The sequence below is a fragment of the Tricharina praecox genome (genome assembly GCF_024521635.1).
Source record: "Tricharina praecox strain CBS 144465 chromosome Unknown BZA05scaffold_45, whole genome shotgun sequence".
Taxonomy (NCBI): Eukaryota; Fungi; Ascomycota; class Pezizomycetes; order Pezizales; family Pyronemataceae; genus Tricharina; species Tricharina praecox.
The window spans coordinates 30562-46032 of NW_026250447.1; the positions used below are offsets into that span (position 1 = coordinate 30562).

Here is a 15471-nt window from a genome sequence, read left to right on the forward strand (position 1 = left end):
GCCAATTCTTTTTTCTGCTTTCTTTTCGGACAGTCAGTCGGTTTCTTGTGGTTTTTTTCTTCTGCGGGGCAGCAGCAATATCATCAGGATATTCTCCCTCTTTGAGACCGGGGCTTGCACCGGGGCTGGGGCTGGGCAACACTTTTGCCTGCACAGCTTTTCTTTTCTTTTCTTTTCTTTTCTTTTCTTTTCTTTTCTTTTCTTTTCTGTTCTGTTCTTTTCTTTTCTTTTCTTTTCTTTTCTTTTCTGTTCTTTTCTGTTCTTTTCTTTTCTTTTCTTCTTTTCTTTTTCTTTCTTATTTCTCTATTTGCCTATTCCCATCCGCTTTCGGCTCCGACGATGGACGGGAACGGACATCATGGGGGGCAGATAACTTTCCTCATGCCCAATTACTAGAGAGCAGAGTACTCTATCTGCCAATAATCCCACCTCTCCATCCCTTTGTGCACACTCCACTGCACCGCACTGCACTCCACTCCACCGCACTGCACTGCAAAGCACGGCAGCGAGCGAGCGGAAGTGAAGTGAAGTGAAGTGGAAGTGGAAGTGGGCCCTGACTGCGTGCCTGCAGAACACACACGAATGGAGAGCGTGGTGGAGATGGGATGTGCGAAAGCGTTTTTTCCCCTTCCCTGCGAACAGTGGCTATCTCTGTATGTAATGTACCAAGTATGTGTGAAGTATGTACATTGTGTGTGGAGTACGCCGCCCGCTTCTGCAGGTGTGAGTTGTCGTTCCCGAGAGACGGAGGGAGAGCGGTTTGTGAGGAGTTGGGTTGGGGTGAGTTGGGTTGGGGTAGAGAGAGAGATGGGTAGGGAGTCCGCGAATGGGCGGACGACAGCCCTATGCACGGCCTTCGGCCGGGCGCACGGTGGGAGCTATGGAAAAGTACGTGCGCGAGAACGGCGAGAGGGCGGCGGCGCGGGCCATGGACTAACGGGGTACTTGTTGCTCCTCCAATCTACAACTGCAAAATACTAGCAGCATGCGTCGCTGGCGTGAGGTCCATCTCCGCTCACCAACTGGCCGCCTCGTCGCCTTCATCCTTCATCTCGTATCGATGGCTACGGCAAAGATTTGCCCGGCTCTACTCTACTGCCGGCAAATCTTCAACCTCTCCCACGCCCCCGGTTTGCTGCTGATGCTGCTGCTGCTCTCGGCAGATTCCGCCCGCCCTTTGCTCGTGCTCGTGCTCGAGAGAGGCAGAGAGAAACGCCTCCCAAGTTCAATCGGGACTCGCACCCACCCAGACTGTCGGAACTCGGAATTCGGAGGCGCGCCTTCCTTCCTTCACGCCACTGGATGTTGTGTACTACTACTACTGATAGTACTGATAGTACTTGTGGTCAACGTCTCCCTCCAATCTTCAGAGTGGTACATACTGGTGCGTATTTCGGGCGGGGAATCGGACGACGGAGAGCCCCCGCCAGAGTCCAGCGTGCCTGGCTCCAGAGTCGAGAGTCCAGACGGCTGGCCGGCCGTGGTGAAACGAGACATCGAACACCGCATACCTCCAACGCATAAATTCTCACATGTAGTGCTATAGTTAGGGTTCCCCCCGTCACTCTCACGAGTCACGACTATCTTCGAATTCACATCGCTACCGAATCCCGAGGCCGTGATGTCTTCGTCAGATGCAAACCCCTTTAATACGCAGCCGACACGGGCGACCCGGCGACACCATGGCACTGGTACTGGGCACTGGCACTGGGCAAGGCTTTCGATAAATAGTAACTACCGTAGGTAAGAGGTACCGTATCTCGGAGCGACAGGAGCGACAGGAGCGACAGGCTAGAGTATTTACCACGAATCCGATTTATGCATTCACACACACCCGAATTGGCGACACTGCTGCTAGTTACACACGAGTAACTACGGTAGAGTAGACAACTACCTACGTGGAGACACAAACACCACACTGTGTCGCAACTTCTCCATCTCCTTCCGCCGCTTCCGTCTCCTCTTACCTGTTTGTTTCTGGACTATCCGCCGATCGCGATGGAGCTCGCGTCGCTGGCTGGCTGGCTGGCGGGATACCTATGTCGCTGCACGGACTGGTGAGGACGGAATTCGTGGAGACAAGAAACGTGCATACGATTGGTCCGTCCGTCCGCCACGCCACGCGCCCGTGCGGTGAGCAGGGGGGTTCCGCCACAGGGACATGCATGCATAGGTAGGTTACCTACGCACATCTCAACTCGAACGATGGCTAGAACTCGCAAGTAGCCAGCAGGAGCAGGAGTAATCGAGCAGGAGTACCTAATCGAGCAGAAGAAAAAGAAAAGATCTCGTCAGCCTCATGCGGCATGCGCCAGTCATCAGTCGGAGTCGGAGTCGGTTCTGCTTTGTCCCTCGCCGTGGCCGGTCATGCGTAAAGTAGGTACCAACCAACGGGCCGTTGTGCTGCTCTCTCGGAGTCTTGGAGTCTTGGTTTCATGTGACGGCTTGTTTTTTTATTCAAGACCTTAACAGATCATGGCAGATTATATGACCTTTTCCATCCGGCTGTCCCGGACCACTGACCGGCCGCGAGCTCGACATGTACCGGTTCCCTGTTGCTCTCCGCCCAGCTTTCATGTGACGGCGTGTACAGTGCAGGAATGGTTACTTCCCTCTGTTGGGCCCTTGGCCCGTTGGGTGCTGCACTGTGCGGTGCATCTGGAGTGTAAGAACTTGCGCACACGCATAAAGCACCGCGACGTATGTATATACCTACTAGTAGTAGGAGATGACCACTGGTATGTATGTAGATATCCTACGCCAATCGATGACGCATTCTTTTCCAATTTCAAGACACGCGCGGGAGGTGAGTGGGGCGAGTGAGCCGTGATGACCCACCACCGTGAACACGTGTACATACAAGTGCGTGTACATACTACATACAAGTGTAAGTACAAGCCCAAGTGCAGTCGATGATTGACAGCTACCGGTATGTAACTACCTATGGATCGGAACTTGGGACTTGGAAGTCTCGCAGATATGTAGCGCGGGGGTGCGAGTCATGAGTCTCACATCGCGAGTCGCCATATGGATTCATGGATGGCGGTAACCAGTAACCAGTAACCAGTGTGTACATACGGTACGCAGAAAGTACCGGCCGGTATGTATGTACGCCTTGCATGCAGGTAGGTACATAGGTAGTTACCGTGACCGTGGCCTCCAGTAGTGAGTACATAGATCTGGCCAGCATAACCAACCAATCGTGTAGGTAGTAGGCAAAAGAGGCCGAGGCGCCACTGAGGAGGACAGAGGGAATTGAAAGTGCTCCGGGTTCGCTATGTATGTATATCTGGCAGCTGCATCAGCCGCGAATCGCGGACGGGGTCGCATCGAGAATCCTCCTCAGGGGCGATTTAATCAGCAGGCTGTTCCCGAGCCACAGATCTGCCGTCCCCGAAGCCTGCAACGGCGGACGCAAGTGCCGAAACCGGCCTGATGCCCCGCGTTGACGCCGTGAGATCGCAGATTGGAGTGAGCCGGCGTCGGTGTCGGTGACAGGGGGCTGCTACTACTAGTGAGTGGCCTGCTAGTTTACGGGCCGGGGTCGACTCGGCGAGAAACGAAACGCAGAAAAAAACGGCCAGTAGCCGACGGGAGCGGTTACTGGGATCAGTGGGTGGTGTTGACTGTCGAACTGCTTGATACATATTACCGGTTTTACCTATTGCGCGGTAACTGATAGCTCCACTTGCAAACGCCAGAAGGACAGGCTGGATATGATACCGTAAGCTAGCGGTCGCCGCGTTACATGGCATTGGCAGATGCCGAGGTTTACTTGCTATACACGGATGCTGAGTGACCGCCTGTGCATCTCGATGCCTGCGGAAGTGCGCAGATGATGCCCTTCTCGGTCGGAGTCGGAATGAAACGCGTGAGCCTGACTTCCTGTGTAGTATGGCGGGCATGGGTAGGCGCTTGAGCAGCTACTCACTTGAGTACTTACCTGGATATTCACTCTGTGTAGGCCGACCGATCTACTGCTGGTTAATTGCTACCACCGTAAAACGAGCAACTTTGGTTCGCTACTCACCTCCGAGATCACCGCCGCGAGTCGATATCTAAGCCATCATACCGGTAGGGAGGTATGACAATACCATGAATCCGGACTCTCGAGTCCCGACTTGATTTGGCCTCGGCATTGGGCTCTGTATAATGCGGAGAAGCAGGGCGAGCTTTTCCAGATGGTAGGGATTTGTGTCATTCGAATTATCAAACATTGAGCAACATACACCCACCGCACTCTATGCGGGTTTCTCGAGGCGGTTGAAACCTTCAAAGACTCAGCTCAGCGTTAACCGGTGTTTCGAGGATGGTCCTTTGGGGAATTGGCAAGCCCTTACGCCTTACGCTACCATTTCGCGACACGCCAACGGGATGCACATATCTAGTATTATTAGATACCAGATCCTGAGATTTTACATAGAACGTTGCCACGCAACTTCCGAGTGCAGGGGAAAGATATTATAGTTCAGATCTGCCTACAGAGTCGGCGGATATGTGTCGCACATGAGCTTCTCGCCTTCTAGACTGTAAGCCGGATCTGAATTGTATCGTGCGCCGTGCGTCGTGCGACGGCTGCCGAGGTGTCCAAGGCTTAGATCCCTGGATGTATTTTCTTTACGAACTCAAGCCACAGCACCCGATGTCCATGTTTGAGAGCCGCGGAGTGTCAACGGTTTTTTTCTCGCCATTTTACACGTCGCCTTTAGCGGCGAAGAGTCGGGATCAAGGGTTCAGTTCTTGAGCTGAAACAACAGTGGGTTGGTACCGAGCTGTTCCAGGGCGGCGATGCTACATACAGCAATACTCAATGTCCCGTCCAAGTCGCGATCCACACCTCAGTCCAGAGCATCCAGTCGGAACCATGCGCTCTGTCCCCGGCGGAGTGGCGGCCACGATGGCTGCTGGGTCTACTATAGAGGGTATTTGTTTAATCGTCCATTACAGCGAGAGGTCTTCCTGTTTTATTTCGCATGCAGCCTATCTAGACTATGGCGAACCAACGAACTCCTTTTCCTGCCCGCCCTGGCCAGTCAAGGTGAAAGCCCTATACTGGCCAGTCCGATGCGGTGCCCCACTTCCCCTACCCATCCGCACCGGGCCGACAGAAGCAAAAAGTAGAAAGTAGATTGACAGTAAAGACCGGTATGGGCCTGCGTGCCTGCTCCTCCTGCTGCCCCCTCGCCTCTCTCCCCCGTCTTCCGCCTTTCCGCTCCAAGAAGATATCACCACATATCCTCATCTCCTACTTTCTCGCACCGGCCGCAGACACAGTACCCTGCTGGGAACTCTTGCTCTGCCCCCGATGCGATGCTTGCCTCCTCGTCATCCTCCTCCTCCAGGTCTGGTGGAGCTTTCCTCCCCACATCCGTCGTTCCTAGACAGTCTACGATCGCCTCGCTGCACCGCTCGTCGGCGAACTCCGCTATCGACCACCTCTCTTTCCTTCTCTCCGCCTCCTTCCCGACCTTTGCCCACAAGGCTTTCTGTTGACTTCTCCACCGTGAGCAGTTTTTGAATAGTTGCTCGCGGGATTGTTTGAGAGGCTGCTTGGTATCGTACGGCCGGTTTTTGATTCAGGTTAGTGACCACTGATGCGCCTCTCTCCACTTTCATCACTAATCCGCCTCTTGAGATGTGCCAGTGAGACCGGAAGGGGCACGTCACACCGGCGTCCATATCCGCCAACTTGCCGGAGCCATTCTACTCCATCGTCGTTTTGGTTCTCGCTGCCCGCTTGGCTCACCCATCTGTGATCTCATTTCCTTCGATTTTCTGAGACTTTCCCGAGTAGTTCATTGGCCATGAGGCATCACTCGGTGGGGTCGGATATCGCTACCAGGACGGATGCCAGAGGTAGCTGAAGAATATTCACAGACCAAGGTGTGCGAGCTGAATCCCAGGGAAAGGGAAGAAAGCGAGGTGGAGCTGAGGTCAAGAAACCGGGGTCACTCCCGATGTTCCTCCCTACACCCGATTTTTCACGGTATCTCTTCTGTGGGGGAGGCACGGCAAGGGTGAGGTCGGTAATAAGGAGCGGGCTTCATGTTTTCCTATATAGTATTATTGCATTGGTGCGATCTACTTCCATCTCTGCTTCTACCGCTGGGACAAGCCAGAGCGGACGAGGGTATGGGAAGTCACATCGGGCGCCGTGACGAAAGTCGGATTTGAGAACGGCATGGAACCAGATTACGTGTATCGCCATGGGCTACGTAGCTAAAAACAGAAAAAGCGTCTCTTGGGTTTGAAACGTCCGGTACTGTATTTCTGGCTCCACGGGGAAGGCAACGGTATGTACATATAGTATAGATAAGACTCCCGTGGCCATAGATGCGCTCGTACATATTAGAATCTTTTAGCTGGGCTTCAGTAATAGTATCCGAACTGTCTACTCTGCTGCTTCCAGTTCCTACGGGTGAAGTTCTGTGAGGCTGGGTATCTGAGTGCAGTGGTCGACTGGCTGTTGCCATGCTTGATTCCCCGAATTGTCTCTCTCCCACAGCAGCAGGATATCGGATTCACAGTCAAGCCTTGGCAGGGCTACGAATAGCATGAAGGATTCCTACCAGTAGTGGCGATGGCAGTCACGTGGAAAACTATTCTATTAGGCCTCGAGTGGTGTAGGAACGCTAGCGTCGACTGTACCCTAAGTCGTACTCACAATCGCACTCACAATCGTACTCACATGTGACATCCTCAGCTATAAAAGCCCCAATCGTCTCCCTCCCAACTTTCCTTTTACTTCTCTCTTCATACTTCTCTCTTCATACTTCACTTCACACTACACCTTTTACTCCCAATACCTGCACTCACAAGTACATCATCCGTCACAAACCCTTCGGTGGTATAGCCCCCCCCCTCCATACCATCAACCAAACAAAACATTCATCACCCGCATCCCAATACCCCAATCTGAGCTCTCAAGATGGCAACGAGATGTCTGTGAGTACAGTTCAACCTCGGATGCATTGTTCCAGGCCGACCGCTTTGGGCCCAGTCCTCATTGTCTGCTAACACAACTTCACCACTGGTGCAGGCTTCCGCAGCCATGCCGCAGCCATGCCGCATCCCCCCAAGCGCCAATGCGCAAGAACAGGGCCAGCATCTTCTGGTCATGCTGCTGGCGTTTGGAGGAGAAGAAACTCTCCACTTGCGTCACCACACCAGCATCGTCGAGAACACACTCGGTTCGGTCCGGTGTTAGTCTGGGCATCTGGGAAAATCTTCCCGGAGGTTGGTCCGAAACTTGGGAATAAGTTCCCAAGTTCATTGAAGATTGCTACACTCTTCGCGCCTCCTGACAGCCGAGCAGATCAGTGTTGGGTTTGGGAAACAGCAAGTTGCCCAACAATGAACCCTGGCTGGGGGGCCGGGCCGAGCACCGGATGGCCACATTGGCACATCCGCGCTGGTCCTCCACCCCAGCCTTTACCTCCCAGGTCCAAACGGGACCGAGGAGAGGAAGCTCTGCTCCTGGCAGTCAGAGACTGCCCGCCGACCCGAAGGCAGATTACTGCCTGGGTCTGGTGAAGAGGGAGGAGGCGGTCTCCTCCAAGCAGTCTGCGACTGCTCACCGATCCAAAGGCAGGTTACTGCCAGGGTCTGGTGAAGCGGCAGGGGAAGCGCCCCATGAGGCCGGGGCCCAAGAAGCCTGCGAAGCGTGGTCGGATAGAGCCGGTATGTTTCATTCCCCCCTCTCTATCTCTCTTCCCTCAACGGTCTAAACGAGTACTAATGTCATACAAGTGGGGGCGCGAGACATTTACACGTTTGTTTCCCGCAAACGTGTGGCGAAATACGAGCACGAATCGTTCGAACAAGATGAGAACATGGAAACCCATTATGACGTGGGCTGGCCCACGTTACGAAGGAGCAGGCGATCGGGCTGGGGCCCGAGGACTTGCCGGGGCTGCCTATGGGGCTGTTGCAGCAGCGACTGGGAGAGCCCGATGAGGCTGGCGTGCAAGGGGGAGGAGAAGGAGGGCCATATGGGGCCGGAGGAGGGGGGGGGGGGGGGGGCATGGGGCCGGTGCGGAAGGAGGAGGAGGAGGAGGGCCATATGGGGCCGGTGCACAACACGCAAGACCATCCGATGGGGCCGGCTTCGAGGGAAAGGAAGGATCCATGGATGATGGGGTCGGTGGCCAAGAAAGAAAAACTCGATTCCTATCGGGCCGCCGCACGAGGAAGCGCCGCCGACGACGACGATAAAAGAAGCAGAGCGGTCGTAGCGGATAATTCGAATCGATAATCGGGGCAGACCAATAACCGGCGGCGACGCGCTCCTTAAAGAGTACGCTATGTGGTGTATGCTAAGGGTGGTATGAGGGGATCTATGATCCTAACTACGTATCCCGCCCCCAGGCTCTGCTCACGGTAACGACTGGATGATCGTGCCTCTGACTCTGGATTTGACCGACCGGTCCCGTTTGGGCCGGTCGAGCTCTCCGCCGGGCAGTCTGTGACTGCCCGGCGTTTCCGAACCCCGATGTTGTCTGGGTCTTGTGAAGATGGAGGGAAAGCGTCGCATGGGGCCGGCGCCCCGTAGCGCCTGCAGATGGATCTGCAGGTCCGGCAGCCGAAAAAACCTGTTGTGCCGATCTAAGGAGCGCCGGATAGGGAGTCCATGAACGAACTATGGAACTATCTACGATACAAAAACTTCCCTTCGCGCCGCAGAACATCGACACGACCATATTTCGTCGTCCCTCCGGCCCTGCGAAGAGACCGGTCCGACGTTTCGTCGGCTGCTCCGGCAAGTCATTGCCGCTCGACTTTTGCCCCCCGCCGGTCCCGTTAGGACCAGTGAAGCTCCCCTCCTAGCAGTCATAGACTGCCTACCGTTCCGAGCCCAGACACTGTCTGGGTGTCGAGCGGAAGGGAGGGGAGCGCCCCGTGGGGCTAGCGGATGCCTCCGCGACCCCTATTTATCCTTCCCCGTGCGTTTGCCCGCAATCGGGAGAGGTTCTTCCCACATCTATTCTAGATGATGGTAAGCCTCGCCGACCTCCCCTATGACCGCTCGTACATATGCTGATATGAGATAGGGCACAATTTGGGCTTACTAGTACTGTGGTTGGCCGAGGGGCGAGATATCGCCCCTCGACCTTGTCCCCCGGTCCCGATGGGGCCGGGCATGCTCTCCTCCTGGCAGTCTGAGACTGCCTACCGTTCCGAGCCCAGACAATGTCTGGGTCTTGGGCGGAAGGGAGGAGGAGCGTCCAGATTGCGATCGAAACTCACAGCCCCGGTAATTGCTCAACCGATGGATCAGACGGCAGTTCCACAAACCCCTCCGAACGTGAGCCGTCACATTCCGACCAACAACAATGGATGGAGTCAGACTCAGTCGCCAATCAAGGAAGCGAGTGTTCATCACACTGCTAGCAACAATAATGGATGTGGTGATACCCCGTCTCCAACCAAGGAAGAGAGTGTTCATAGCAACAATAATTGCTGGAACCAGGTCTCATCTCCAACCCAGTCCAGCAAGGGCAAGGGCAAGAAGCCGGTGTGGAACTCGGATGGCCCGGGAAAGCCGGAGCCTAGAGCTCAGAAGCAATACTGGGGTGACGACAACAATGACGAATAGTACGGCACTGTTGAACCGGGACTGAGAGAGAAGCGAAGAAGAAATTTTGGTGGTGGTGGCTTCTCTTCTCTACTTCTCTTTTCATCTCCCGGTCTTCAGTCGTGAGTACCTTTTGTTTCATTTCCTTTTTTCTGTTCATTTCTTTTCTTTTCTCCGAGTGCTACGAGCATTCATGTTAATGCTTTCCCTTCCTTTCCTTTTGAAAACTTGATTTCATTGTTGCGTTTCCTTCATTTGTTGTTTTCTTCTATCTTGCGAAGTTTATACATATTTGTTTACCTTCGTTGGTGCGGTGTCCAGCCTTTAAAGTATTTGCTACGTGACTGTACCTATGATATTTGTCTTTATCCTTGCTCTCGATTCGATTTTCTCTCCATAGGCACAAATTGTCTGCCAACAACTTCTGCATAGGTAGTCCAATCGAGTGATATTAGGTGAACAAGTAGCCAGTACGTACTTTCCGACCGTTCCACCCACGATCACAGGGACGGATGGATTACTCTCATCGGCGATTACGAGGCAATACTCTTCCCAATATGTAGATACATAGTCGGATGTGACGGCCGGAGGCTGGACATGGTGCCACTGACGATCTCCGACGCGTGCGTGCGTGCCATGCCTGCATGTTTTGCTCTCGTGGTCCGAGCTCCACGTCAAGTGACACGGTTTGGTGGCACCGGAACGTAATGAAAGTCTTCGGGGCCCGTGACCGATAGCTTTCGATACGAAGTTGGGCAGATGAGGAAACTCCCCGGATTGACTGACAGGTAAGACGGCCCGGACGAGCTGGGGTACCTATACCTACTTACTTAGCTGTGTAGTTGTTTCCGAACGTCAGCTCGTAACTATGTACGGCCGGTGACCCGTCCCCCGGGGTGGAGCGGAGATCAGGGCTCTACATAGTCTTGACGAATCATCTGGACGAACGAAAGTCGCACGGATGGTCTGCTGGTCGGTCGGACTGTCGGACATGGCCATTGGCGATACGATTCTCCTGCAGATGCGCCAAGAAAATGTGAATGCGGGGCAGCCATCAAATCACCGGAAAGTATAAAGTTAACCCAGACTCCTCGACTCCTTCACGTACGAGACGGACACTCTTCGCGACATCTATTGCGATCGATCAATCAATCAGTCCGAGACGAAGAATGACAAGGTGAATTGATCTCTTCTCTCTCTATTTGGCTTCATTCTGTGATGGTTTCTTAGTCGCGCACTAAGACTGACTAATGCCCCCCACTGTCCCTGAGCGAGGAGCTGATCCCTGTCCGTCCCCCCCCCCCCCCCCCGCAATAGTGACTGGGATGGGAATAGCTCAGAAGAGAGCTCCCTAACCACGAAACTGTCTCGCTCTCCTTCTCATCCTTCTGTGCCTCTCCCCTCCGTGTCTCTTCACTCCCCTCCATCGTCTATCTCCATCTCTCGATTCCTGACTCCAACTCACTCACTGTCCGTATCCCAGCTCTTACTGCCACCACGACCACTCTTCCTCGGGCTCGCATTTCCTCCCCAACTCCCAGCCACTCCAGCAAGTAATCGCCAGCATGGGCGGCGGCGGCAAGCCCACCTCGGCGGAGACCGGCTACCCCCAGTTGAACTTCACGCCCAAGGGTGCCCAAATCCGCGATATCTATCAGAGCCGCATCCGTAACTTCACCGCTACCGGCCAGTACCAGCATGTCAACCTCCGCTCCATGTTCGTTGCCGACAAGGAGGATGGAAAGGAATTCGTCAAGCTGGAGACCTGGGCTGCGTCGGGGCAGGATAGGCCGACTTTCGAGGAGGCTGTGAAGGGTGTGTGCTTTTTTGTGTTTATTATCGATTGCCTAATTGCTATGAGGTGATGAGGGAGCTGTGCTAATGAACGTCTTCTTCTTCGAGACAGGTACCTTCAAGCCCACTGGCAAACACGCCAGCTTCGGCCCCTCGTGGTCCACGCACTGGTTCCGCGTAACGATGACGGTTCCCGAGCGGATGAAGCACCATGAACGCGTACAATTCAACTGGGATAGCAACTCGGAGGGCATGATCTGGACCGAGGATGGCGACGCCGTGCAGGGACTTACCGGAGGCGGCGAGAGGGTGGAGTGGATCTTCCCACAGCAGTGGAAGGATGATGGAAAGACGCATGTCTTTTACGTCGAGATGGCCTGCAATGGAATGTTTGGAAATCCGACTGGGGGTATGTGCTTTTTTCTCTGTGTCTTGTGGTGAGTGGCGGAGAAGGAGCTATAGTGGGCTGATGCGGATGCGTATAGGTGATACGATCCAGCCGCCGAATCCGAGTAGGACATTCCAGCTCGTTCAGGCCGACATCATTGCCCCGAACCTCGAGGCGGTGGCCTTGCACATCGACATCTGGATCATCGGAGATGCATCGAGGGAATTCCCTCACGACTCATGGGTAGGCGCTCAAAAATATTTTGGCTATGGAAAATACTAATAATTTGCAGGAGGCGCATACCGCTACCCAAGTGTGTAACGAAATCGTCAATACCTTCATACAAGGCGACCAGGAGAGTATCAAGAAGTGCCGGCAAATTGCGGCGAAATACCTCGGCGACAAGGTCTCTTCGGCAGATGTCTACAAAACTGGGAATACACCGCTGGTGTTTGGAACCGGTCACTGTCACATCGATACGGCATGGCTGTGGCCGTTCGATGAGACGAAGCGTATGTTCCTCGGCTACCACTCCAAATGAATAGCGACTGACGGGTTATTACAGGCAAGGTCGCTCGGTCGTGGGCTTCGCAGTGCAATCTGATGGACATGTATCCGGAACACCGATTTACCTGTTCATCGGCCCAGCAGTACAAGTGGCTCGAGAAGCTTTATCCCAAGACTTTCGAACGAGTCCGCGAGAAGGTGCACGAGGGCAAGTTTCAGTACATCGGCGGCAGTTGGGTTGAGCACGACACCAACATGCCGAGCGGAGAGAGCTTATCTCGTCAGTTTATTCTCGGCCAGCGATACTTCCAGAGCCGGTTCGGAGCTAGATGTACCACTTTCTGGCTGCCCGACACCTTTGGTTATAGCGCTCAGCTGCCTCAACTCTGTCGGCTGTCGGGAATGACGAGGTTCTTCACTCAGAAACTATCATGGGTGAGATGGACTTGCATAATCCCCGAATCACTGAATTGAAACGGACTGCTGACGGTTTGCTCTCAGAATAATGTCAACACCTTTCCGCACAGCACTTTCAATTGGATCTCGCTTGATGGGAGTCAGGTTCTGTGTCACATGCCACCAAGTGAGACGTACACCGCCGATGCACACTTTGGCGACGTTAGGCGCTCCATGACCCAGCATAAATCCTTGGATCAGGACAACACATCTCTCCTCGTCTTTGGGAAAGGTGACGGCGGAGGAGGACCAACTATGGAGCATCTAGAGAAGCTGAGGAGGTGCCGCGGCATTAGCGACACTGTCGGATTACTTCCCCGCGTCCATATGGGAACTTCGGTCGACGAGTTTTTCGGCAACCTGGAGAAGAAGGAGGCTGCCGGTAATAAGTTCGTCACCTGGTACGGCGAGCTGTACCTAGAGTTCCACCGCGGAACGTACACCACCCAGTGCAAGAACAAGAAGGGCAACCGCCGGTCGGAGGTCCTGATGAAGGATCTCGAGATGTTGGCTGCCTATGCCAGTGTTCAGACCGACTATGTGTACCCAAAGCAGGAGATTGATGACATGTGGGAGGACGTCTGCTTGATGCAATTCCACGATTGTCTCCCGGGAAGCTGCATCGAGATGGTTTATCGCGACACCGATCGGATGTATGCCAACATCTTCAAGCAGGGTGCGCGAATCATCGACGAGGCATCGGAAGCACTTGGGTATCTGTCGAAGCCGGGGGCTGACACCGTGCCCCGGATCATCAACACCCATCCCTGGCCGCGTACCGAGGTCATCAAAATCCCCAAAGCTGCGGTTGCGAACGGTCAGTTCTACCAGCAATCGATCGACGGTGGCGACGATACCTACATTCTGGCAAAGGATGTTCCGGGCACTGGAGCTGGTGACATTATCTCCGCCGCCGATGCTACCTTCTCTTGCGCCACGGCCAGGGAGGAAACGAACGGAATGTTCATTCTCGAGAACGGCACGATCAAGGCTACGATTGTGGGTGGTTCCATCGTCAGTTTGATCTTCCTTCCGCAGAACCGGGAGGTTATCCCTCAGGGCAAGAAGGCCAATCAGCTAGTCATTTATGACGACAAGCCGATTTACTGGCAGGCATGGGATGTCGAAGTCTACCACTTTGAGTGAGTACCCCTTCTCCTCCGTTACGGGGTCAGGACTAACTATGGACGATAGGACTCGTGAAGAGCTTCCCCGCGGCGACGTTACGATTCTCGAGGCCGGACCACTTCGTGCGGCGCTGTCGGTCAAGACGAAGATCTCTGCGAAGAGTTGGATTAAGACAACCATCTCTCTGGACGCCGCTGTCCAAGGCGCCGGTAACATGCTCATGTTCGATTCTGAGATCGAGTGGCAGGAGACGATGAAGTTCTTGAAAGTGGAGTTCCCCGTCGACGTCGTCAACACGGAAGCCACCTACGAGACCCAATACGGGGTGCTGAAGCGACCCACCCACTACAACACCACCTGGGACATGGCTCGTTTCGAGGTCTGCTGTCAGAAGTGGGCCGACCTGTCGGAGCACGGCTTCGGGGTGTCGATCCTCAACGACTGCAAGTACGGCTTCGCCACCGCCGGAAACGTGATGCGGCTCTCCCTCATCCGCGCTCCGAAGGCCCCCGACGCCCATGCCGACATGGGACGCCACACCTTCCGCTACGCCATGTACCCGCACAACGACATCGTCGGCGAAGCCACCGTTCGCACCGCCGCGGACTTCAACAACCCCCTGAAACTCAACCACGTCCTCCGCAGCAACGCCGACCGCGCCCACGACCTGCTCAACGCCGTCGCCGTCACCAAGCACTCGAGCGTCATCCTGGACACCGTCAAGCGCGGGGAAGACGACGAGGTCATCTCACTCGGCGGCTTGCCGACGCGCAGCGGCAACAGCGTCATCCTGAGACTGTATGAGAGTCTCGGCGGGAGAGCGAGCACGTCGATTAAGACCAAGCTGCCCGTAAAGAAGGTCTTTAAGACTAATCTCCTCGAGGATGACCTGGAGGAACTGGAGTTCCAGGAGGTTGAGGTTAATGGTGAGACTACTAAGGAGGTCGAGCTCGTTCTCAGGGCGTTTGAGGTCGTGACTGTTAGGTTGCAGTTGTAGGTGGATGGGATGCAGCGGGAAAGGGGGTGTCTTTGTCTTTATACTTGCTTGGTTTTGCGTTTTTGTTTTATTGATGGATTTGATGAGATCGATGATTATGAGAGGGGATGATCATGAGGGGACGATTATGGGAAGGGATGGTTGGGATGTACTTATGAAGGGGGTTTATGCGGTTTTTGTACTCGTGTGGTTATATCGAATGAAGACTGCCACTCTGGTTGTCACGATGGCTCTTGAAGGATCACAATGGGTTGTATTAATCTTCTTTCCAGTATGTAGTTCTGTCACACCTAGTGACACTGATTGGCGCAGGGCCACTCTGCTTTTCGCACACCTCATATATTCCGTATCACTCGGAATCTGTCACTAAGGTCCCCGCTCCAAACACCAAACACCACTCCATACATACACGTTTTGGGAGTGATTGGAGTCCGGCAGCTAAGCCAAGCTACGGTAGTAGGCGGAAGTGCGTGTGAATTATGGATTCACGCTCGGTGGTCATGAAACAGCATTCGCCGCGATCACTGCGATCACTCGAACTCGTGACGCGACACACGTGATGCGAAACATAGGAGATCACTGAGCACGCAGCAGATCACGGATAGATCACTCGCGGGACAAACTGCA

General features: G+C 54.3%; 2 protein-coding genes across 2 annotated transcripts; both read left to right on the forward strand.

The window, feature by feature from the left end:
- Window positions 1–6776: 6776 nt before the first annotated feature.
- Window positions 6777–8254, forward strand: BZA05DRAFT_464232 (uncharacterized protein; the record flags this gene model as incomplete). Its single annotated transcript, XM_051487732.1, has 5 exons — window positions 6777–6945; window positions 7040–7236; window positions 7429–7547; window positions 7588–7680; window positions 7874–8254. The coding sequence occupies exons 1-5, from the start codon at window positions 6929–6931 to the stop codon at window positions 8252–8254; spliced, it is 807 nt and encodes a 268-aa protein (XP_051334866.1). The 5' UTR covers window positions 6777–6928.
- A 2432-nt stretch (window positions 8255–10686) lies between these two features.
- BZA05DRAFT_412804 (glycosyl hydrolases family 38 N-terminal domain-containing protein) lies at window positions 10687–15203 on the forward strand. Its single transcript, XM_051485134.1, has 9 exons — window positions 10687–10751; window positions 10805–10861; window positions 11058–11389; window positions 11481–11777; window positions 11854–11999; window positions 12049–12268; window positions 12322–12698; window positions 12765–13861; window positions 13914–15203. Exons 3-9 carry the CDS (start codon window positions 11140–11142, stop codon window positions 14842–14844), a joined length of 3318 nt encoding a protein of 1105 aa, XP_051334867.1. The 5' UTR covers window positions 10687–10751; window positions 10805–10861; window positions 11058–11139; the 3' UTR covers window positions 14845–15203.
- The last annotated feature ends 268 nt before the right edge of the window (window positions 15204–15471 follow it).